Source organism: Pongo abelii, chromosome 16 (assembly GCF_028885655.2).
Source record: "Pongo abelii isolate AG06213 chromosome 16, NHGRI_mPonAbe1-v2.0_pri, whole genome shotgun sequence".
Taxonomy (NCBI): Eukaryota; Metazoa; Chordata; class Mammalia; order Primates; family Hominidae; genus Pongo; species Pongo abelii.
In genome coordinates, this window is record NC_072001.2 from 102,455,890 (window position 1) to 102,482,342 (window position 26,453).

At 38.5% G+C, this 26,453-nt stretch overlaps 1 protein-coding gene across 11 annotated transcripts in view; it reads left to right on the plus strand.

Moving 5' to 3' along the window:
• LRRC28 (leucine rich repeat containing 28) overlaps positions 1–26,453 on the plus strand; it is a 144,355-nt gene that overhangs the window by 32,845 nt on the left and 85,057 nt on the right. For 10 of the 11 annotated variants that reach the window (XM_009250189.4, XM_024232167.3, XM_063716025.1 and 7 more), the window contains 2 exons: positions 2,977–3,014; positions 3,540–3,677. In XM_009250189.4, the coding sequence (XP_009248464.1) occupies positions 2,977–3,014; positions 3,540–3,677 (176 nt within the window). Of the gene's footprint in view, positions 1–1,463; positions 1,481–2,976; positions 3,015–3,539; positions 3,678–26,453 lie in introns of all 11 variants that reach the window. The other variant, XM_063716027.1, reaches the window with a different exon arrangement.

Here is a 26,453-nt window from a genome sequence, read left to right on the forward strand (position 1 = left end):
TTAAAGATACATTTATTCAACGTCGTGATCACACTACTATATTTAGCAATCAACAGCATGAGTGCAAAAAAAAAAAAAAATCTACATTAAAACCCTTTGTTGGAATGCTTTACACTTTCCACAGAACAGAAACTAAAATAACCTGTTATACAGTTATTCACAAATGCAGTCCTCAAGTTTTTTGCCTATATACATGAGTATTTGTCTGAACCATGTCTTCTTTGTAGCAGGTAGGCCCTGCCACCACTGTGCTTGGCTGAGTTCACAAAACTGTTGTAACCTGTAGCTTCCCTGTTACTGCTCTTGCTCTCCTTTCCTGCTAAGCTTTGTTTCCTGGCAGTAATTAAAATCTTCTGACACTGCCATAGCTGCTGCTGCTACTGGAACTGGCATAGCCACTTTGGTTTCATGGTTTGGCCAAGTATTGGCCTCTACCCCCATAGGAGCCAGAGCTTCTGCCACCATTGTCCTCCCTTCATGGGTTCAAAATTTGAAGACTGACTATTGTAATTGTCAAAATCGCTGTAGCTTCCACCACTTCCAGAATTGCTTCCATCATTACCAAATCCATTGTAGCCATCCCCACGGCCACCATATCTACCATCACCATGACTGTCACCAAACCCACTATGACTGCTGAAGTTTCCTCCATGAGCAAAGTCATCATTCCCATCAAAACCACCTCCACGACCACCACCAAACTTCCAGAATCACTTCAGCCTCTTTGGCTGGATGAAGCACTAGCCATCTCTTGCTTTCATGGGGCTTTCCTAACTTCACAGTTGTGGCCATTCACATTATGGTATTTCTGAATAACAGTCTTATCCATGGAGTCATGGTCATCAAAGGTTACAAAATCAAAGCCCCTTTTCTTGTCACTGCCTCAGTCAGTCATGATTTCAATTACTTCAGTTTTTCCATACTGTTCAGTGTCTTCTTTAATGTCATCAACAAATATCTTTTTCACATGAAGTAGGCACCTGGTCTTTGAGAATCTTCTCTTGAGACAGCTGTCTTTAGTCGCACAACTCTTCCGTCCACCTTGTGTGGCCTTGCATTCCTGGCTGCACCCACCTCCTCCGCAGTGGCATAGTGACAAACCCAGAGCCCCTGGCGTGCTTGATGTTGGGATCTCTCACGACCACACAGTCCGTGAGCGTTCCCCATTGCTCAGAGTGGCTCCTCAGGCTCTCATCGGTTGTTTCAAAGCTCAGGCCTCCAATGAAGAGCTTCCTCAGCTGTTCGGGCTCTTTAGGAGACTGACTTAGACATGACGGCAGGGGGAGGAGAGACTTTAATGATGCTTCCTCAGCCGCATCCATGGGCAGCCACTGTGTACTACTTCATACAGCATCTTCGTTATATGTAGATAATATTTTAAAGTCTGTTTGAAAAATTCTAATCATAATAGTGGGTACTTTAGTTCATATTTTGATTTGGACATTTTAATGTCTTTTTTATAGGTGGAACTTGAATTGAGGCAAGTATTTTGTTGAAAAAATTTTTTTAATCAGTTCTCTATTTTGATTTAGGTATTCCTTTCTAACATTAATGTTTAAAGAGTATTGATTTTAAAATGTATAATCATTTCATATACAGAAAGCAAGGAATGAAATGTATCATAGAGTAAATGATGGGCTTATTTAAATTGTGTTATACCCAGCAGGTTAGTTAACCTTCTATAAAATTGATTTAATTCAACATAAAATAATCTTCATAAAATTATCAATTTTCTGTCTTATTTTGTGTTTATTGACATTTTAATATTCAATATTAGACTTTAAGAATGCAGAAGAAAACTTCTAAATTCTATGTAAAAGTACTTTATAAATTTTTTTTTTTTTTGAGACCGAGTCTCACTCTGTTGCCCAGGTTGGAGTGCAGTGGCGCAATCTCGGCTCACTGCAACCTCCGCCTCCCAGGTTCAAGCAGTTCTCCTGCCTCAGTCTCCCAAGTAGCTGGGACTACAGGTGCATGCTGCCACGCCCGGCTAATTTTTTTGTATTTTAGTAGAGTCGGGGTTTCACCTTGTTGCTCAGGCTGGTCGCGAACTCCTGAGCTCAGGCAATCCGCCCTCCTCGGCCTCCCAAAGTGCTGGGATTACAGGCGTGAGCCACCACGCCTGGCCATAAGGATTTATTTTTAAAGTACAATAAATAAAACCATAGGTTTGCAAATAAAGTTTACTAAAATCTTGTTCTCTTGTCTCTAAATCAATGATATAAATTTATTTTCTTAAATTATTGCTGTGCGATCTCCAGCATTCACTTGTTTTGCTCTGAATAGTTGGTTACTGATTGCAGGAAGTCTCCACCAGAGTGTGCTAAAGACACTGTAGTGGGAAAATTGTTACTTAGGCTTGCCTAGACTTCTCAGCCTCTGTGAAAAAGAAAATTTTTTAAGAGAAGCATTTGATTTCTTGTTACAAAATTTCTTTTGCCATGAAATAAATTCTGTACCTCGACAGTTGAGTGTTTCTACAGACACTGTAAATGATGAGTATTTAATCTCTCTGTTGTTGGTTCTCTGTATGCATGCTAGCTAGAAATATCTTTATTTTGTGAAGTTATTTTTTAGAAACGAAAAGTTCATCTTCCTTTACACAATAGATATTGATTTTTCTTCACACAGTAAGTATATTTTTTAAAGCCTGAATAAAATGAACTGGAAAAACTAGTAATTTGTGTTATGAAGTTAAAAAGACCTTATAGTTTATCCATTATGTATGCTTTTATTTTAAAATAACAACTAAATCAGTAAATAGATTTAATATTTGCAACTCTGGTACAAAATATTTTTCTCAAAGTATTATTAGTTAGCTGTGATAACCATTATTGTGTGTTGATGCATTAGAGTAGGATGTGAAAGTTGTGGCCTATTTGTATTTGATAAATTTCTAAGTGAGCATTTTAGGAACTGATTATCTGGCAAAAGTACTTAATGATAATGGCTGTTTTTTTTCTTTTTCCTTCCTAGATACCTGCACTCAAATAACATAGTTGTGGTTCCGGAAGGTATGTTTAACTTAAAAATTTTAGTTAGAAGATAATATAATTTAAGCTTTGCTTTATAAGTAGATCAAATTTTATTTTTAAGACACCTTTAATTTTTTTAGCTTCAAAACTTTTTTTCTTCTAATAAGTCCAGTTAAGAACTATAATTAAATAAGTCTAAAATGGTTATAATGGTTAGGTAGACTATTATTGGATAAATTACTATTAGGTAGTAGATAATAAGTTCTAAATTTAATAAATCTAGTTAAGAATTCTGGTCAGATTAAAAAAAGCCCTGTGTATCATTTCTTGATTTATTTTAGTCTTAATGTTTTTATTTGTGCTGTATTTTAAGTTATATTTTATCTTGAGCTGGAAGTATTTATCACTTTCATGAACTTAGTTTGATCTGTGTTTTTACTATTTTGTGAGCAACTGAGACAAGGAAATTAAGTAGTAAAATATTTTAACTTGGAATACTTGCATTAATGATTTGATGTAATACTTGAGTCAAATTCATTTTGCCTTCTCCTTTTCTCTTTGAAGCCATTGGGTCTCTTGTAAAACTCCAATGTCTGGATCTTAGTGACAATGCCTTAGAAATTGTTTGCCCGGAAATTGGTCGTCTGAGAGCTTTACGTCATCTTCGATTAGCTAATAACCAACTGCAATTCCTACCTCCAGGTAATCATAGTCTCTAGCACACTATAGTTTCTTGTCTATTGTAAATCTATATTTATTCATATTTCTCACTGTATGTCTAGGCAATGGGCTGTAGATGTATTTGTAAGTATTTGATTGTCCATTTGTCTGAAGATGAAACTAAAGAATGTGGGTGAAATATTACTAAGAGTCTTTTTTGTGATGCAAATATAAGAAGGTAGAATTTATATTTTATATATAGCTACAATTACTACAATTGTGCATTGCAACCAATATCCCTTTGAATCACTGCTCTGGCAAAATATTTGTACAAAGAGTTACTTCAGTTCTGAATTTCACATAAGAGAATTTAGGTGATCTTTGCATGATATAATCATTTTACTATCCAAAAGTCAAATACATACAATGTTTTCTCTCTTACTCTCCAGTGAGGTAACTAATGTACATTAACTTTTTTTTTTTTTTTTTTTTTTTTTGAGATGGAGTCTCGCTCTGTTGTCAGGCTGGAGTGCAGTGGCACAATCTCAGCTCACTGCAATCTCTGCCTCCCAGGTTCAAGCAATTCTCCTGCCTCAGCCTCCTGAGTAGCTGGGATTACAGGCGCGTGCCACCACACCCAGCTAATTTTTGTATTTTTAGTAGAGATGGGGTTTCACCATGTTGGCCAGGGTGGTTTCAATCTCCTGACCTTGTGATCCACCCACCTTGGCCTCCCAAAGTGCTGGGATTACAGGCATGAGGCACCATGCCTGGTTGACTTTTTTTTTTTTTTTTTAAACAGAGTCTCACTCTGTTGCCCAGGCTGTAGGGCAGTGGCGTGATCTCGGCTCACTGCAGCCTCCACCTCCCGGGTTCAAGTGATTCCCATGCCTCAGCCTCCCGAGTAGCTGGGACTACAGGCGCGTGATGGCATGCCCGGCTAATTTTTGTATTTTTAGTAGAGACAGGGTTTTGCCATGTTGGCTAGGCTGGTCTCAAACTCCTGACGTCAAGTGATCCACCTGCCTCAGCCTCCCAAAGTGTTGGGATTATAGGTGTGAGCCACCATGCCTGACCTAGTATGTTAACTTTGATTTTAAAAGGAATCATACTAAAATTTAGTAGAACAATTTAAATTTGAGCCTTAGGATTTTCAGTTCTGCCTGATGAACATGTAAATAAATTATGAATGTGCCTTATAGATAGGCAGTATTAAAATCTTGCATTTTATTGAGAGCCACCATTAAACCCTTTGATTTCTTGGGAGGAGCATCCAGAGACCTTGCTTTGTGAATCCACATATTAGCAAATTCCACTGTTATATATGATTTCCCATATTAAAAAAAGATAGATAATTAAAAAATAAAAAACTTATGCTTCAGGTATTATATGAAAGTTACTGTGTATTCAAGAATGAGCAGAGAAAGATACAGATGTTAATTTGTCTGAGATTATTTTTACTCTTTTGAGTAAAACCAACTCGAGAACACCAACCAGCCTTTTAGTGTATCTAAGTGAAATATGTGACTCAAATAAAATTACAAATTACTACCTGTCATAGAATTTCAGGGTTACAAGAGAATGTTAAAAATTATGCATGTTAAACCCGTGAATGAAAAAGTCTATGATATTTCTTTGTTTTTTCAAGTACAGAAATGTCTAAATTAAAACATACTAATGGATTAATTTTTAGACTTTATGTTCTAGCCTTAATATATAGATTCAATACTGTGTATAAAAATGGCACCAGTCAGGCTGGGCGCAGTGGATCACACCTGTAATCCCAGCACTTTGGGAGGCCGAGGTGGGTGGATCAGCTGAAGTCAGGAGTTCGGGACCAGCCTGGCTAACATGGTGAAGCCCCATCTCTGCTAAAAATACAAAAATTAGCCGGGTGTGGTGGCATTGTGCCTATAGTTTCAGCTACTTGGGAGGCTGAAACAGGAGAACTGCTTGAACCTGGGAGGCGGAGGTTGCAGTGAGCCGAGATTGCACCACTGCACTCCAGCCTGGGTGACAGAGTGAGACCCCGCCTCAAAAAAAAAAAAAGAAGAAAATGGCACCAGTCAGCAGTGACTGTGTTTTAAAAAATATTTTTTTTACTCTCATAGAATGTCTTATTTTTTCTAACTAGAGTTAATATAAAAATTTTTGACACAATATGGGAATATGGTCTTTCCTTTATTGTATATCATCAGGCCATTGGTGTTTCATCATTCTAGCTTTCATCAAGTTTGTACATTCAGATACCCAGAAAATGAGATACTCTTTTGAAGATTGCCTAGAAAATGTATCAGTAAAGATAATACTTGGGGGGAGGAGCCAAGATGGCCGAATAGGAACAGCTCCGGTCTACAGCTCCCAGCGCGAGCGACGCAGAAGACGGGTGATTTCTGCATTTCCATCTGAGGTACCGTGTTCATCTCACTAGGGAGTGCCAGACAGTGGGCGCAGGTCAGTCGGTGAGCGCACTGTGTGCCAGCCGAAGCAGGGGCGAGGCATTGCCTCACTCGGGAAGCGCAAGGGGTCAGGGAGTTCCCCTTCCAGGGGTGACAGACGGCACCTGGAGAATCGGGCCACTCCCACCCGAATACTGTGCTTTTCCGACGGGCTTAGGAAACGGTGCCCCAGGAGAGTATAGCCCGCACCTGGCTCAGAGGGTCCTACGCCCACGGAGTCTCGCTGATTGCTAGCACAGCAGTCTGAGATCAAACAGCAAGGCGGCAGCGAGGCTGGGGGAGGGGCGCCCACCATTGCCCAGGCTCGCTTAGGTAAACAAAGCAGCCTGGAAGCTTGAACTGGGTGGAGCCCACCACAGCTCAAGGAGGCCTGCCTGCCTCTGTAGGCTCCACCTCTGGGGGCAGGACACAGACAAACAAAAAGACAGCAGTAACCTCTGCAGACTTAAATGTCCCTGTCTGACAGCTGTGAGGAGAGCAGTGGTTCTCCCAGCACGCAGCTGGAGATCTGAGAACGGGCTGACTGCCTCCTCAAGTGGGTCCCTGACCCCTGACCCCCGAGCAGCCTAACTGGGAGGCACCCCCCAGCAGGGGCAGACTGACACCTCACACGGCCGGCCAGGTACTCCAACAGACCTGCAGCTGAGGGTTCTGTCTGTTAGAAGGAAAACTAACAGAAAGGACATCCACACCAAAAACCCATCTGTGCATCTCCATCATCAAAGACCAAAAGTAGATAAAACCACAAAGATGGGGAAAAAACAGAGCAGAAAAACTGGAAACCCTAAAAACCAGAGTACCTCTCCTCCTCCAAAGGAACGCATTTCCTCACCAGCAACGGAACAAAGCTGGACGGAGAATGACTTTGACGAGCTGAGAGAAGAAGGCTTCAGACGATCAAATTACTCCGAGCTACGGGAGGATATTCAAACCAAAGGCAAAGAAGTTGAAAACTTTGAAAAAAATTTAGAAGAATGTATAACTAGAATAACCAATACAGAGAAGTGCTTAAAGGAGCTGATGGAGCTGAAAACCAAGGCTCGAGAACTACGTGAAGAATGCAGAAGCCTCAGGAGCCGATGCGATCAAATGGAAGAAAGGGTATCAGCCCTGGAAGATGAAATGAATGAAATGAAGCGAGAAGGGAAGTTTAGAGAAAAAAGAATAAAAAGAAACGAGCAAAGCCTCCAAGAAATGTGGGACTATGTGAAAAGACCAAATCTACGTCTGATTGGTGTACCTGAAAGTGACGGGGAGAATGGAAACAAGTTGGAAAACACTCTGCAGGATATTATCCAGGAGAACTTCCCCAATCTAGCAAGGCAGGCCAACATTCAGATTCAGGAAATACAGAGAACGCCACAAAGATACTCCTCGAGAAGAGCAACTCCAAGACACATAATTGTCAGATTCACCAAAGTTGAAATGAAGGAAAAAATGTTAAGGGCAGCCAGAGAGAAAGGTCGGGTTACCATCAAAGGGAAGCCCATCAGACTAACAGCGGATCTCTCGGCAGAAACCCTACAAGCCAGAAGAGAGTGGGGGCCAATATTCAACATTCTTAAAGAAAAGAATTTTCAACCCAGAATTTCATATCCTGCCAAACTAAGCTTCATAAGTGAAGGAGAAATAAAATACTTTACAGACAAGCAAATGCTGAGAGATTTTGTCACCACCAGGCCTGCCCTAAAAGAGCTCCTGAAGGAAGCGCTAAACATGGAAAGGCACAACCGGTACCAGCCACTGCAAAATCATACCGAAATGTAAAGAACATCGAGACTAGGAAGAGACTGCATCAACTAACGAGCAAAATATCCAGCTAACATCATAATGACAGGATCAAATTCACACATAACAATATTAACTTTAAATGTAAATGGACTAAATGCTCCAATTAAAAGACACAGACTGGCAAACTGGATAAAGACTCAAGACCCATCAGTGTGCTGTATTCAGGAAACCCATCTCACGTGCAGAGACACACATAGGCTCAAAATAAAAGGATGGAGGAAGATCTACCAAGCAAATGGAAAACAAAAAAAGGCAGGGGTTGCAATCCTAGTCTCTGATAAAACAGACTTTAAACCAACAAAGATCAAAAGAGACAAAGAAGGCCATTACATAATGGTAAAGGGATTAATTCAACAAGAAGAGCTAACTATCCTAATTATATATGCACCCAATACAGGAGCACCCAGATTCATAAAGCAAGTCCTGAGTGACCTACAAAGAGACTTAGACTCCCACACATTAATAATGGGAGACTTTAACACCCCACTATCAACATTAGACAGATCAACGAGACAGAAAGTCAACAAGGATACCCAGGAATTGAACTCAGCTCTGCACCAAGCGGACCTAATAGACATCTACAGAACTCTCCACCCCAAATCAACAGAATATACATTTTTTTCAGCACCACACCACACCTATTCCAAAATTGACCATATACTTGGAAGTAAAGCTCTCCTCAATAAATGTAAAAGAACAGAAATTGTAACAAACTGTCTCTCAGATCACAGTGCAATCAAGCTAGAACTCAGGATTAAGAATCTCACTCAAAACCGCTCAACTACGTGGAAACTGAACAACCTGCTCCTGAATGACTACTGGGTACATAACGAAATGAAGGCAGAAATAAAGATGTTCTTTGAAACCAATGAGAACCAAGACACAACATACCAGAATCTCTGGGATGCATTCAAAGCAGTGTGTAGAGGGAAATTTATAGCACTAAATGCCCACAAGAGAAAGCAGGAAAGATCCAAAATTGACACCCTAACATCACAATTAAAAGAACTAGAAAAGCAAGAGCAAACACATTCAAAAGCTAGCAGAAGGCAAGAAATAACTAAAATCAGAGCAGAACTGAAGGAAATAGAGACACAAAAAACCCTTCAAAAAATAAATGAATCCAGGAGCTGGTTTTTTGAAAGGATCAACAAAATTGATAGACCGCTAGCAAGATTAATAAAGAAAAAAAGAGAGAAGAATCAAATAGATGCAATAAAAAATGATAAAGGGGATATCACCACCGATCCCACAGAAATACAAACTACCATCAGAGAATATTACAAACACCTCTATGCAAATAAACTAGAAAATCTAGAAGAAATGGATAAATTCCTCGACACATACACCCTCCCAAGACTAAACCAGGAAGAAGTTGAATCTCTGAATAGACCAATAACAGGAGCTGAAATTGTGGCAATAATCAATAGCTTACCAACCAAAAAAAGTCCAGGTCCAGATGGATTCACAGCCGAATTCTACCAGAGGTACAAGGAGGAACTGGTACCATTCCTTCTGAAACTATTCCAATCAATAGAAAAAGAGGGAATCCTCCCTAACTCATTTTATGAGGCCAGCATCATCCTGATACCAAAGCCTGGCAGAGACACAACAAAAAAAGAGAATTTTAGACCAATATCCTTGATGAACATTGATGCAAAAATCCTCAATAAAATACTGGCAAACAGAATCCAGCAGCACATCAAAAAGCTTATCCACCATGATCAAGTGGGCTTCATCCCTGGGATGCAAGGCTGGTTCAATATACGCAAATCAATAAATGTAATCCAGCATATAAACAGAACCAAAGACAAAAACCACATGATTATCTCAATAGATGCAGAAAAGGCCTTTGACAAAATTCAACAACCCTTCATGCTAAAAACTCTCAATAAATTAGGAATTGATGGGACATATCTCAAAATAATAAGAGCTATTTATGACAAACCCACAGCCAATATCATACTGAATGGGCAAAAACTGGAAGCATTCCCTTTGAAAACTGGCACAAGACAGGGATGCCCTCTCTCACCACTTCTATTCAACATAGTGTTGGAAGTTCTGGCCAGGGCAATTAGGCAGGAGAAGGAAATCAAGGGTATTCAATTAGGAAAAGAGGAAGTCAAATTGTCCCTGTTTGCAGATGACATGATAGTATATCTAGAAAACCCCATTGTCTCAGCCCAAAATCTCCTTAAGCTGATAAGCAACTTCAGCAAAGTCTCAGGATACAAAATCAATGTGCAAAAATCACAAGCATTCTTATACATCAATAACAGACAAACAGAGAGCCAAATCATGAGTGAACTCCCATTCACAATTGCTTCAAAGAGAATAAAATACCTAGGAATCCAACTTACAAGGGATGTGAAAGACCTCTTCAAGGAGAACTACAAACCACTGCTCAAGGAAATAAAAGAGGATACAAACAAATGGAAGAACATTCCATGCTCATGGGTAGGAAGAATCAATATCATGAAAATGGCCATCCTTCCCAAGGTAATTTACAGATTCAATGCCATCCCCATCAAGCTACCAATGACTTTCTTCACAGAATTGGAAAAAACTACTGTAAAGTTCATATGGAACCAAAAAAGAGCCCGCATCGCCAAGTCAATCCTAAGCCAAAAGAACAAAGCTGGAGGCATCACACTACCTGACTTCAAACTATACTACAAGGCTACAGTAACCAAAACAGCATGGTACTGGTACCAAAACAGAGATATAGATCAATGGAACAGAACAGAGCCGTCAGAAATAATGCCACATATCTACAAGTATCTGATCTTTGACAAACCTGACAAAAACAAGAAATGGGGAAAGGATTCCCTATTTAATAAATGGTGCTGGGAAAACTGGCTAGCCATATGTAGAAAGCTGAAACTGGATCCCTTCCTTACACCTTATACAAAAATCAATTCAAGATGGATTAAAGACTTAAATGTTAGACCTAAAACCATAGAAACCCTAGAAGAAAACCTAGGCATTACCATTCAGGACATAGGCATGGGCAAGGACTTCATGTCTAAAACACCAAAAGCAATGGCAACAAAAGCCAAAATTGACAAATGGGATCTAATTAAACTCAAGAGCTTCTGCACAGCAAAAGAAACTACCATCAGAGTGAACAGGCAACCTACAAAATGGGAGAAAATTTTCGCAACCTACTCATCTGACAAAGGGCTAATATCCAGGATCTACAATGAACTCCAACAAATTTACAAGAAAAAAACAAACAACCCCATCAAAAAGTGGGCGAAGGACATGAACAGACACTTCTCAAAAGAAGACATTTATGCAGCCAAAAAACACATGAAAAAATGCTCACCGTCACTGGCCATCAGAGAAATGCAAATCAAAACCACAATGAGATACCATCTCACACCAGTTAGAATGGCAATCATTAAAAAGTCAGGAAACAACAGGTGCTGGAGAGGATGTGGAGAAATAGGAACACTTTTACACTGTTGGTGGGACTGTAAACTAGTTCAACCCTTGTGGAAGTCAGTGTGGCGATTCCTCAGGGATCTAGAACTAGAAATTCCATTCGACCCAGCCATCCCATTACTGGGTATATACCCAAAGGACTATAAATCATGCTGCTATAAAGACACATGCACACGTATGTTTATTGCAGCATTATTCACAATAGCAAAGACTTGGAACCAACCCAAATGTCCAACAATGATAGACTGGATTAAGAAAATGTGGCACATATACACCATGGAATACTATGCAGCCATAAAAAATGATGAGTTCACGTCCTTTGTAGGGACATGGATGAAATTGGAAATCATCATTCTCAGTAAACTATCGCAAGAACAAAAAACCAAACACCGCATATTCTCACTCATAGGTGGGAATTGAACAATGAGAACACATGGACACAGGAAGGGGAACATCACACTCTGGGGACTGTTGTGGGGTGGGGGGAGGGGGGAGGGATAGCATTGGGAGATATACCTAATGCTAGATGACGAGTTGGTGGGTGCAGCGCACCAGCATGGCACATGTATACATATGTAACTTACCTGCACATTGCGCACATGTACCATAAAACCTAAAGTATAATAATAATAATAATAAAAGAAAGAAAAAAAAAAAAGAAAAAAAAAAAAAAAAAAAAAAGAAAAAAAAAGATAATACTTTACATTTTCCTATATGAAACTTACATAAGATATACAACCAAAATTCATGAATATAATGTTGTATTTATGAACTTTTTTTTACATACATTTAAAGAATATACAAAAAATACAATTCTGCCAGGCACGGTGGTTCACATCTGTAATCCCACCACTTTGGGAAGCTGAGGCAAGAGGATCAGGATCGCTTGAAGCCAGGAGTTCGAGACCAGCCAGGTCAACATAGTGAGGCTTTGTCTCTACTAAAATCCAACAATAAAAAAAAAAAATTAGCCGTGCATGGTGACACACACCTTAGTCCTAGCTACTTGGGAGGCTGGGGCGGGAGAATCTCTTGAGCCCAGGATATCAAGGGCTGCAGTGAACTCTGATTGCAGTATTGCACTCCAGCCTGGACAACAGAGTGAGACTGTGTTCCCAAACCCCCACAAAAAAACAATTCTGTAATAAACCATTGTTCTGGATGTTGTATTATTCTGTGTTTTCCTGTAATATAAAAACATGATGTGGTAGAATATGGTCATTGCCTTCCATTATATATTCTTAGAGGTTAAGGATGTACTTCTAATATCATTGACTGCATCTTAATAACCAGTGAAGGGTATATGTTTTGTGACTACTTTCATATAATTTATTTATATCTCACCTGTTACACAAGAAATTTGAGGCATATACTTGTGATTTTGTTTTCCTAGGTTTGTTTCTATTTGTGTTTGGTTTTGCTTGTTTTGAGTAAAATTATATACATTAATAGTTATACATTTTGGATGGGAACTTTTCATTGAGCCATGTATATAGGCTTTATTATTTCTTGCCACCATGAGTAGCAATTGACTAGGTCTTATGAATTATTTGATTCACTTTATACATCTCATGAGGTGATTTCAGATGTTATGATTTAAGTCTGTGAGGGGCTAAGCACACGTCCCCTAAATGCTTGATTATGTTTGGAGACATACCATGGGAGGGTATTCTAAAGGTGGGAAAGAAATGTGAGGGACTGTGATGTTATCCCCATTTGACCACAGTAGGCACCAGTTGATATCTGCTTAATAAGCCCCTTCTCCGTAGTCCATAGTCCATGCCGAGACTTGTCACATGTTATATTCTCTTAAAAGACTTAACATTTTACCATGCTTCTTTGTTGTCATTGAAAAGCCTTTGAATATAATTTTATAATTTTATATCCAATATTTAAAATTTGCCAGTTAGTTTTCAAAGTGATTATGCCATTTTACACTGTTCTCTCAGCAATATATGAGAGGTGCAGTTACTCCACATTCTTGTCAACATTTGGTGTTGTCTATTTGTTTGTTTAGCCATCATAGTGGGTATGAAGTAGTATTGCATTTTTTTTGAATTTTATTTAATTTGCATTATCTCTCTTGACTGATGTTATTTAGCACCTTCTCATGTATTTATGGGCTATTCCAAATCTTTTTGAATTATAGGAGATATCTCCCTGCTTTAAAGACCAGCTGCCAGCAGGTTCAGTTGCTGAGGAATTCTCTTTGCTCTCCAGTTTGGCTTCAGACTTTCTGTGCTTCGAGAGCTCTTTGAGTCCTGCTGTTCCATCCTTGGCCTGTAAAGGTTGACTATCATTGCCCTGTACTCTGTGATGGTGGGTCTTGCCTCTGAGAAGTTTCTCTTGGCTTTTCTGTTACCGCCTATCCTCTAGGTTTTCCCTTCCTGGAAGCCTAGTGTACATTGAGGAGATTATCTCAGCTCTTGCTCTCTATTCTTGCCCTCATTTTTGGTAAAGGTTGGTGGGACAGAGTGTGTGTGTGTGTCTGTGTTGAGCAGGGGGATTTATTAATTGTACAGTCTTTCTATACCTGCGGATCCTCTGGGTTCTACATGGGTATGTCCCAATATAGCTTTCAAAGTTAGACTGATTTTTCTTTAACCCTTGTCTCTGGCAGATTTCTTTTCCCACCTCTATTTCAGTCAGGGATGATAGCAGCCGAGGATCTCTTCTCTTTGAAAATGTGCTTCTCACTCTTTGGAGTTGATTTACATTTCCCCATGTCCTCAGTCTCTGATGGGTTTTTATTCAGCTTGTTTTAGTTGTTAGGGTGAGAGTGATGATCTCTTTGGAGTTTCTATTTTCAAATTGGAATTAAGTCCTCCTTCTTCCCAACTGACTTCCACCATTTGTTTCTGGTTCCCCTTTGCTTCCTTTCTGTTTTTGGATTACTTGAGTATGTTTTAGTGTTATGCTTTATTTCCTCCATTGGCTTTTCTAGGGTTCACAATATGCTCCCTTAACTTACTACATTTAGAATATTGTGCCATTTCATACAAATTACATGCATTTTTATATTATTGTGCATATTTTACAACAGTATACTTCCTTTTACCCACCTCCTTTTGTACTACTGTGTCATGTATTTTATTTCAATATATGTTGTAAACTCAATTAGATAATATTATTTTTGCAAGTCAGTTGTCTGTAAAATACTAAGGTTGGGCGTGGTGGCTCATGCCTGTAATCCCAGCACTTTGGGAGGCCAAGGTGGGTGGATCACATGAGGTTGGGAGTTCGAGACTAGCCTGACTAACATGGAGAAACCCCGTCTCTACTAAAAATACAAAATTAGCCAGGCGTGGTGGCGCATGCCCATAATCCCAGCTACTCAGGAGGCTGAGGCAGGAAAATCGCTTGAACACAGGAGGCAGAGGTTGTGGTGAGCCGAGATCACGCCATTGCATTCCAGCCTGGGCAACAAGAACGAAACTCTGTCACACACACACACACAAAAAAAAAACAAAAAAAAACCTAAAAAATATTTACCTGAATATTCACCGTTTCCTGTGCTTTCTATTCTTTTTTTCTTAAGAGACACAGTCTTGCTGTGTTGCCCAAGCTGATCTCAATCTTCTGGCCTCCTAAAGCACTGAGATTACAGGTGTGAGCCGCTGCACCTGGCCATTTTTTCTTCTAGATTTAGTTTCCATCTGTCATTTCTCTTCAGCCTGAAGTATTTCCTTTGGTATTTGTTTTAGTGCAGTTCTACTGGCAGTGAACTATCTCAGTTTTTCTTTATGCAAAAATGTTATCTCATTTTCACTTTTGAAGAGTATTTTCTCTGGAAATAAAATTCTAGATTGACAAGATTTTTTTCTTTGAGCACTTTAAGGAAGATCTTCCATTATTTCCTGGCCGCCATTGTTTCTGATGAGAAGTCAGCTGTAATTTGTATCATTGTTGCCCTGTATCTTTTTCTATGACTGCATTAAGATTTCTCTCTTTAATCTTTTATCTTTATCTTTGGTATTAGCAGTTTGTATATGATGTGTCTTGATACAGGATTTTTTATATTTACGCTTCTTGGGGTTTTCTTTATTCCCAAATTGGCAAGTTTCCTGTTATTATTTCTTCAAATTTTTTCTGTTCCACATTTCCTCTCTTTCTGGAACTCTGGTTACACACATTAGATAATTTGGTATTCTTCTACAGGTCACTGAACTTTGTTCTTCTTCTTTTTTTTTAATGTAATGTTTTTCTTGCCCTTATCTCAAGATTAGAAGATATCTGTTGATCTGACTTCTACTTACTGTTTCTTTTATGCTCTCCAGTGTGTTAGTTTTTATGCTCCTCTGTCTTAATCCATTCAGGCTGCTGTAAACAAATACCATAAATGGGGTAGCTTATAAACAACAGAAATGTATTGCTGAGTTCTGCAGGCTGGGAGTTCCAAGATCAAGGTGCCAGCAGATCTGGTGAGGGCTTATTTTCTGATTCATAGATGACACTTTTTCACTGTGTTCTCATGTGGTGGAATGGGACAAGGCAGCTCTCTGAGGCATCTTTTGTAAGGTCGCTAATTCCACTCATGAGGGTTTCACCCTTAGGACCTCCCAAAGGCCCCACCTCCTGAGACCATTGCATTGGTGACTAGGTTTCAACATATGAATTTAGAGGTGGGGACACAAACATTCAGATCATAGCACCCTCTTGACCTCCTCACAGCCTTTTCATCTTTGGTGCCCTGTTGAGAGTGTATCGGCATAGGCTGTTGTTCTGCAGCACAGGCTGCAGTGATTTTTCAGAGGTGCTGATCCCACCTTGTAGTTACAAGCCTGGGTGCAGGTGCTCCATATTTGAATTCCCTGTGTTACAGTTTCTAGGAGTGACAGGTGGCCCAGGAACACTGGGTCAGCCCTGGTTTCCTCATCACTTCCATTGTGCCTACATACTATGTGATCAGTTCAGGAGGAGAACAAAGCAGCTTTCATTTTGAATCCTCAAAACCTGCATCTTCCAGGTGCTGCACTTGCCCCCAACTCTGATCTATTCCTCTTCAGCTCTGCAGGACTGGAGCTCTGTTTAGGTTCCATTCCCCTGTGCCGTGGCCCGAAATATGCCCCATGGCAGAAATTCAGGTCCAACATGGGGCTCTCGCCTCTTGTGTTCCCTAGATTTTAAGGATTGTAGTTCTGGGTTGCCTGTCCATTGCTTGAAAACAATTGCTTCATATGTTTTTGAGTAGTTCATTGTGTTTTGGCAGGAGGCACGTCTGATACCAGTTACCCTGTCATGTCTGGAAGTGGAAGTCCTATTAGATGTCCTTTGATTTCTCATCTGATTGCTTCCCTGCATTCTTTTATATATGTGTTTATGTTGTTGCTGTTGCTGCTGCTGCTGTTAAGCGTATACCACTTAAACTCTTATGTATTGCTTTTCCCTATACCCGGCATCAAAACTATAACATTATTTGTCATAGAACATATTTAAACTAATTTTCTCCCAATGATATTTTGTAATTTGATTGTATAAAATTATGTAATCTATTATGAAGAGAATTACTGTGTACCTAGAAATAAAGGATTGTTGGGGAAAGGCTTCCATCAGTACAGGGCCCCTTTGTGATTAAACCTCGCTAAACATCACAAAGTCCAATGGATGTTTGAGGAGACAGAAAGAACAGCCAATCTTTAATAGTCGAGAAATCTGACACCTTGTGAGTTGCTGTAAACACTGAATTACCATGAGAGAAGGTTATAGTAACAAAGAAACAACAAAAAGTAACCAGCAGTCAGAAAAGATGTTGCTTACATCTGGCTTATAAATCAGCCTATTTTTAAAAAATACTTTTATCCTTGAAAAGTTGTTTTGCATACCAAAAAAGGAAGGATTTTTAGCCCAAGTTAAAAGCATGAATCTGTTGTGTTTTAATGGCTGAAAGTATGCACAGACAGAAATGTGTACCACATATAACCAGCATGTGTTGTTCCTAAAACCCAGGCTTCAAGTGTAGTCAAATTTATTACCATTTTTTTCTTAAAATTTACTTTTTCTCCAGTTGAACCTCTGTGGGTCTATTGGAATGAGATTTAGTATCCTTTCTTAGGTCTGTCCCATTGCTACCTGAATTGTTGTGAAACCTCCGTGTTTATTGATCTCATGTGGAGGTGAAGAGGAGTGGATCAGCCTTTTTCCTACAGACGACATAAAAACAGCCAGAGCCTTGTCCTCTCGGGCTTCTGCTGTTGCTTACTACCCTATTGTTGAGAGTGTATTGGCATAGGCTGTTGTTCTGCAGCACAGGCTGCAGTGATTTTTCAGAGGTGCTGATCCCACTTTGTAGTTACAAGCCTGGGCACAGGTGCTCCATATTTGAATTCCCTGTGTTACAGTTTCTACGAGTGACAGGTGGCCCAGGAACACTGGGTCAGCCCTGGTTTCCTCATCACTTCCATTGTGCCTACATACTATGTGATCAGTTCAGGAGGAGAACAAAGCAGCTTTCATTTTGAATCCTCAAAACACGAAGTGTGTTATTGTGCCTCCTGTCCCCAGATATTCAAGGCTCTTCACCCCATGTTACCCTCCTTAGGCAAATACCATGGTAATTTTGGGTGATTTACTCTTCTGGGAGACTCAGCTTTTCACTGATTACACATCAGTCTGGTAAAATAACTAGCTAGCACTTCTCTCACTAAAAAAGAATCTAAAAAATTAATCTCTGGCAGAGCATCCTTCTGGTGTCACCAGGCTATATATGTGTGGTCAGCAATATACGTAAATAGATTTTCTCTATTTTGTGGGGTTATCTACATGACTGGAGGGGGGACTTGCTATTTCATCTGCTTAACAAAATAGTATTTACTGCTGCAAAGTATGCCATGCTATGTGCTAGAGAAAGTGGGCACTAAGAAGGAAAACAAAATCTGGACCCAGACTTCAAGGGAGCTTATAATATTATGTTGTCTAATATTTAAACTGCATGCAGCACTTGCAAAGAAGGGATTAGACAGAGGGGAGAGAGAAGGAAGTATTGAGTGTGTTATTGTAGCTAGCGATTATCTTGGTACACAGTGCTGAGACTTGAAATACCCATTTTGACAGCTAATGGATAGAGGGACAAAATCTAACAATCTGCCTCACTTGCTAGATGACCACTGAATCAATTATCTACCAGATACAAAAATAATTAGCTGGGTGTGGTGGTGGGCACCTGTAATCCCATCTATTCTGGAGGCTGAGGCAGGAGAATCGCTTGAACCCGGGAGGCAGAGGTTGCAGTGAGCCAAGATTGCACCATTGCACTCCAGCCTGGGCAACAAGAGCAAAACTCTGTCTCAAAAAAAAAAAAAAAAAAAATTATCTACCAGAGCCCTAAGCTCATATTCAGAACTTGTTCTTTCAGTCACTTTATTTTTTATTTTATTTTATTTTATTTTAGGGTCAGGATCTCACTCTGTCACTCAGGCTGGAGTGCAGTAGAGTAATCATAGCTCACTGCAGCCTTGACCTCCTGGGCTCAAGTCATCCTCCTGCCTCAGCCTCCTGAGCAGCTGGGACTACAGGCATGTACCACCATGCCTGGCTAATTTTCTTTAATTTTTTTTTTTTTTTTTGTAGAGGTGGGGTCTTGCTATGTCACCCAGGCTGGTCTCAAACTCCTGGCCTCAAGTGATCCTCATGCTTTGGCCTCCCTAAATGCTGCGTTAAAGGTGTGAGTCATCATGCCTGGCCCTCAATGACTTTTATAGACCTAAAGTTACCTTATTATTAATTGTAACTTTGTAATGGATATAGTACTTTATTAGTAAAGTAACTTTATATTATAATTAAATATGCATATATTAATAACTTTATAATAACAGATTTTAAATTTAGACTTTTACATAAAATTATTGTGGTATAATAAAACAGATTTCTCAGAAAAATATTTTTACTATAGATAAATTATCAGCTATTGTAAAATCTTTTTACAAATGAAGCTAAGGCTTTTCAATTTTATTTACAAACTTTTACAAGCTTTGAAAATTTGGCAAAACCTTAGGATAAAAATGACTGTTAAAATTATTCTAAAAGAAAAAAGGTTTTGTTTTCTGGACCATGTGTCCTTCTCAGTGACAAATAAATACAGAAAATACTCCTTTTTAGGAAAAGTATAAAGGGAAATGGTAGAAAACTTGCCAGATATCTAAAAAACAAAAGTTCATTGCTATAATACTTTAAAAAAAAAAAAGGCAAAAGAAGAAAAGTTGGTTGCTCAGACTTGGAAAGCCTCTACCATCAATCATGCTTACCGCCTAAGGCACGTTGAGCTCCTTTCCAGGGCGCGTTCCTTTGCAAAAAGATTTAAAAGCGACTAACGCTATAACCCAAGTGATCCAAATTCACTTCACATGCAGTACTTCTTATAGAATTAATTTATGACAGCATGGTGTATTGTAGGCTTGGTGCTGTGTGGGAACAGTGATGACAGCACTGAGGTCGGTTAAGGAGGGCTTAAGGAGAAGGCAGATGTGACGTGTGGGGACTAAGCGGGTGTGAGAGCGGTATGCAGGAGCAAATGATTTGGTTTGGGTATTTTCCACTATTTATCTCTGAAATGTATCTGTCTCATAATCCGTCATACACACTACTTCCAGGATGCTCTCTCTCAAATACAGATTTGACCAACTATTTCCCCAGTTTAAAACTCTTCATTTAAGTAAATTGCTGAAAATGTTGTGGTTGCGTGATAGAAGCCTATACTGAGTTCATAACCATTTGTTTATGATGAATACCAGGAATTGGGGACATTTTAAAAAACCTGATAAATATAGGAGTGTTTTTAATCTTTTCAAGTGAATTTTCTTGAGAATATGTGTTTTCTTAGACAGAACCTATTAATGAGATTTCAGAGGTCTAATTGTGAGATGGAGTCTCGCTTTGTTGCACGGGCTGGAGTGCAGTGGTGCAATCTCGGCTCACTGCAACCTTCTCCTCCTGGGTTGAAGCGATTCTCCTGCCTCAGCCTCCCAAGTAGCTGGGATTACAGACATGTGCCACCACACCCAGCTAATTTTTGTGTTTTTAGTAGAGATGGGGTTTCACCATGTTAGCCAGGCTGGTCTCCAACTCCTGACCTCAGGCAATCCGCCTGCCTCTGCCTCCCAAAGTGCTGGAATTACAGGTGTGAGCCATTGCGCCTGGCTTTGTTATTTTTGTATCTAAATCAGCTTGCAATATTTTAGATGTGGCATGGAGTAATTTCTACCATACCTTTTGCTGTCTCGGCAAAATGTGGTTTAATAGTTCGTTTTTACTAAAGAACTTTCAAGTATTAAAATATATGAATAGTGATTTGATGTATTGCATTTGTTAACCAAACTTTGGCAAAAGTATGTTTTCGATAAATACATTAACAAAGATAGCATTTTCATGTGTAAGTATTTTATAGTTTTCAGGTAATTTTTCTACCTTGATTTCAATATATTTAAATGATTCAGTTGATTTTTCTACCTTGATTTCAATATATTGTTTTGTGACATGATCAGAAAATTATGATTTTATGTAAATTGTGAAGAAAAAGTAATAAAGAGAATATATCTACATGTATTATGTAGATTGATATAATATAGATTTCATATATAGGTACACATAATATAGATACCAAAATAAGTGTTTCTTAAAAATTAATGTATTTAATATGCAGAACATTTTATTTTTCATTTATTTGAACATGCTGTTGCTTTACTTCATCTGTAAATTGTGTTTTAACTTGTTAAAGCTTTCCATTTAAATCAGATTTCTGTTCTGCAAGTAATTTTAGAGTTAACGCTTGTTTTAATGAGTGAAAAGCTTTATGATTTGCCAAGGGTCAATGTAATGAGAAGTAATTTTTACAATGTTGTTTGATATTGTTTGTTGTGAACCGCCCCCTACTCAATGTGCATAATAGTTCTTTGTTTAATCCTTTTTATTAAAGCTTTTATTAAAAATTGACATTTTAAGCAGATACCTTTTTTTGAGAAGTTTTGGTTTTCACTGTGTATTTTTTGTAGGTAGTAGGAAAACATGAAGTCAAAACTGGCTGTGGAAGTGAGGAAGTGCTCAAAAAATGAATATCTTTATATGCTTATAACAAATATCACTAGTTGTTTATATGTCTGATCTACTTCTTAGCTGGATCTGCTGACATCTCTGCTCCTGACGTAATCTGAAAGAGAATTAAAGCCCGGCAGGGCTGTTTGATGACTTTTTTAAATTTCAGAAGTTTGGCATTCTTCACTTTAGTATGAATTTACAGCACTAATATTAGTGACTTAGTTTTTTTTTTTTTTTAATAACAGCAGGTTTTGTGGAAGTCATGTTATTTTCTTATATATTTAGGTCGTAGCATGAATCCATTTTTCTTAAATGAGATAGTTTTTACTGTAATTTCATAGTCATTATAAGATGTTGAAATAATTAAAAAGTATTTTGAGAAAAAAATGCTGAAAGATATATATGGATGTTTATAGTAATATAAAGTCTTAGAATTTTTATCTATTTTTACCTAGTTTTAAAATATAAATGCATATTTTTCTGAAGGAAAGTACAAGTCTCATATAAAATTAAAATTTTAATTATTAAAATATTCAACTGAGTAATCAAATAATTCTTATAATTTTTTTGTTTACAGGCTATGAAAATAGTGTTTAAAGCAGAACAAATGTACATTGGAAAATATTTTTAAAGGTATGCACAATTGGCCGGGCACCATGGCTCATGCTTGTAATCCCAGCACTTTGGGAGGCCGAGCTGGGTGGATCACTTGAGGTCAGGAGTTTGAGACCAGCCTGGCCAACATGGTGAACCCTGCTTCTACTAAAAATACAAAAATTAGCTGGATGTGATGGTGTACACCTGTAATCCCAGCCCCTCAGGAAGCTGAGGCATGAGACTCTCTTGAACCCAAGAGGCGGAGGCTGCAGTGAGCCAAGATTGTGCCACAGCACTCCAGCCTGGGTGACAGAGTGAGACCCTGTCTAAGAAAATAAAATAAAATAAAAAGTGTGCACAGTTGTGCACATTGTTGCATATATGTCCTGAACCAAAATTATGATTTCTGTGGTGCTATGCTTCTTGTACTTGATATCTCTAGGAGACTGAATACTACATGTTCAAAAATGTGAGATAATTTTTCTGTACAGCTCTGTGTACATAATCAGTGAAGGAAGAATCACCGTTACTGTTTTATATACACAGGGTGTTGTCTTGCAGTATTTTTATCCATCAGAGGAGCTGCTCTTGCTCAGAGATAAATTTCTGTAACTCGTTCTCTTTAAGTGAGAAGATCCAATAGCATAGTTGAATATGTATTTTACAAAGACCAAATCCCTAAATTATGTAGCAATCTAAGAGTCAAATATTTGTATTGTTTTTAAGTGCATGTTATATTAAATATAGACTATAGAATACTATTTTTTAAGTAAAAGGGAAGTGAACATTTTAACCTTTTTCTTTTGAGACTCTTAATAAAATCAGCTTCATAAATCAAAGTTACTAATAATTTTATCTATTCTGTACTTCTTAATTTTTTCCTAAATTACCAACCACCGTATCTATTTTATTTGAATATTCTTGGTTTGCTTATGATATCCTGTGAAATTGCATTTGAACTTTATAGATAAAACTACTTAAGTCTCCCACAACGGAATTCCATGGAACTTTAAGTACTATAAACTTTCAATAAGGCAAAAGCCTATAAAATTATTGTTACTTGATCCCTCTATGTCTCCATTTTCTTATCCAATGTGGTAGGTAAATTTTAACATGATGGATTCTGATATTCATTCTACCATTAAAACTCAACATTTTAAAATTTATACCAGCTCTAGCAGGTTTGATTTTATGGAGGACTTAAAATGATGCCTTTGAAAATTTGCTTCTGCTGCTAAAAGAGATGACATAATAAATGTGAGAGTTTACATATTACCAGTGTTTGTTTCCTATCCGTAGTTTAAATTTCTAACTACTTCTAAATCAGAAACATATGTAAAATTATGATATATAATGGTATGACAAGAAAGAGAACCTGTATTTCCTTATCCCCAGGGCATTATCTATACTGATTTACGATGTGTGTTCCATACATCACTTTTTTTTTCTGCATACCACTCTTAAATGTCATCTAAATAATATCTTCTTAAACTTTATAACAATGTCAATAATTTTGTTCTTGGCATGAGTTAATAATTTTTTTTTTTTTTTTTTTTGAGATGGAGTCTTGCTGTGTCGCCCAGGCTGGAGTGCAGTGGCGCGATCTCAGCTCACTGCAAGCTCCGCTTGCCGGGTTCACACCATTCTCCTGCCTCAGCCTTCTGAGTAGCTGGGACCACAGGTGCCCGCCACCATGCCCGGCTAATTTTTTTGTATTTTTAGTAGAGATGGGGTTTCATCGTGTTAGCCAGGATGGTCTTGATCTCCTCACCTCGTGATCCACCCGCCTCGGCCTCCCAAAGTGCTGGGATTACAGGCTTGAGCCACCGCACCCGGCCAAGTTAATAATTTTTTAAGCTATTGATTTTCTTTGTGTGTGTGTGTGTTTTTGTTTTTTTTTTTTGAGATGGGCAACAAGTTTCACTCTTGTTGCCCAGGCTGGAGTGCAATGGCGTGATCTTGGCTCACTGCAACCTCTGCCTCCCCAGTTCAAGCAATTCTCCTGCCTCAGCCTCCCAAGTAGCTGGGATTATAGGCGTGTGCCACCAAGCTATTGATTTTTTAACAGCTTTATTGAAGTGCAATTTATATGCCATAAAATTCATCATTTTACATGTACAGTTAATTAACTTTATTCAGTGTCCACAGTTTAGGAACCCTCAATACAATCTAGTTTTAGAAGATTTCCGTCACTGCAAAAAGTTCCCTGGTGCCTGTTTATTGCTAGCCTCTGTTCTCACCCACAGTCAACCGCTGATCTTGCTTTTTGTCTCTACAGTTTTGACTTTCCAGAAATTTCATGTAAATGTACATAACCTCATATTTTAGTAGTTTAAATGTATATAACCTCATCTTTTATTGCTTAGTAATGTTTTATTGTATGGATGTGCCATATTTGGTTTATTCATCAGTTGTTTATTTAGGCTGTCTCCAGTTTGGGCTGTTAGGAATAATGTTGCTATGAACATTTGTGTACAGGCTTTTTGTGGGCATATGTTTTCTTTTCTCTTGGATAAATACCTAGGAGTATAATTGCTGGATGTATTTTTAACTTTGAAAGAAACTGCCAAACTGTTTTCCAAAGTGGCTGTACCATTTTACGTTCCCACTAGCAGTGTATGAGGGTTGCAGTTCCTCATCCTTGCCAACATTTGGTATCTTCAGTCTTTTTTATGGTAGCTATTCTAGTTGCTGTATAGTGGCATCTCATTGTGTTTTAAATTTGCATTTCACTAATAACTAAAGACTAAGCACCTTTTCATGTGTCTATTTGCCATCTCTTTGGCAAATATTAACTATGCCTATCTTTTGGCCATTTTTAAATTGAGTTGTTTATTTTCTTATTATTGTATTGTAAGAGTTCTTTATGTATACTGGTGTTAATGGATAATTTTCATAAAAAAGCGAAGATCGTGACTCCCATACAGATATAAAAAATTTAAAATGTGGCAAAGCTTTTATTTAACTCATTAGTGAGTAAATTGATGAGGTGTTATAACCAGTTCAAGGAGAATCCCTAGAACACACACATTTATAGATCAAGAATATAAAAATGGCCTGGGCATGGTGGCTCATGCCTGCAATCCTAGCACTTTGGGAGGCCGAGGCGGGAGGATCACTTGAGGTCAGGAGTTTGAGATCAGCCTGGCCAACATGGTGAAACTCCATCTCTACTAAAAATACAAAAATTAGCTGGGCGTGGTGGCGCATGCCTGTAATCCCAGCTACTCAGGAGGCTGAGGCAGGAGAATTGCATGAATCCAGGAGGTGGAGGTTGCAGTGAGATGAGATCTCGCTATTGCACTCCAGCCTGGGGGACAAGAGTGAAACTCCATAGCAAAAAAAAAAAAGAATAGAAATGAATATTCAAATGGAGGCAAAGCTGGTTTTCTCAACAAGGACAGAGCATTGTCCCCCCACTGGATGTAATTTATGTGTGTGTTTATAAACAAGAATTGTTTACATCGTTATCAGTTATCTATAGTTTACAGAATTGTAAAATTGCTGTCAGAGACTCAGTATCAGATAACCTGTATGGATATACTAGAGACCAAGGTTAGAAAACTCTGACCTGTGGGCCAAGTCTAGCACTTCATCTGATTTAGTAAATAAAGTTTTTTTGGAATACAGCCATGTCCATTCGTTTACATATTGTCTATGGCTGCTTTTATGCTGCAGTGGCAGAGTTGAGTAGTTGTGACAATGACCATATGGTTTGCAAAAACTATTTACATAAATAGCCCTTTACAGCAAGGTTGTCAACTTTTGTCAACCCCTGTGATTATCTGGATACAAGTCATTTATCAGATACATGATTTGCAAATATTTTTTCTCAGTCTTCGGTTTGTTTATTTTTTTAATTGGGGTGTCTTTTGAAGAGCAAAACTTATTTTTCCTTTTTCCGGCACTCCATTCATTTATATATATTCCTTTTATTTTTTCTTTTTTTTTCAAGACAGGGTCTTACTCTGTCACCCAGGCTGGGGTGCAGTGATGTGATCTCGGCTCACTGCAACCTCTGCCTCCTGGGTTAAAGTGATTCTTGTGCCTCAGTCTCCTGAGTAGCTGGGATTATAGGCACGCACCAACACGCCCGGCTCATTTATTTATTTATTTATTTTTGTATTTTTAGTAGAGACGGGGTTTCACCATGTTAGCCAGGCTGGTCTTGAACTCCTGACCTCAAGTGACCCACCTGCCTGTGCCTCTCAAAGTGCTGGGATTACAGGCGTGAGCCACCTTGCCCAGCCTTATATATATTTCTTTATGTGTGTATAGGTAGCAATCTTAACAAGAATGAGGGTCTGAAAGACTATTTATTAAAGTGATCTATGGGGATCACAGCCCTATTCAGTATAATTTTTAATCATTTGATCTATTTCTTGCTTTTATTTTTATTTATGTAAAAATACTTACGGCTTTAACCTTGCTTCTCTCATTTTGTTGGGCCTCCACAACAGTGTGCCTCTTATCAACAATATAGGGAGATAGCTGAGAC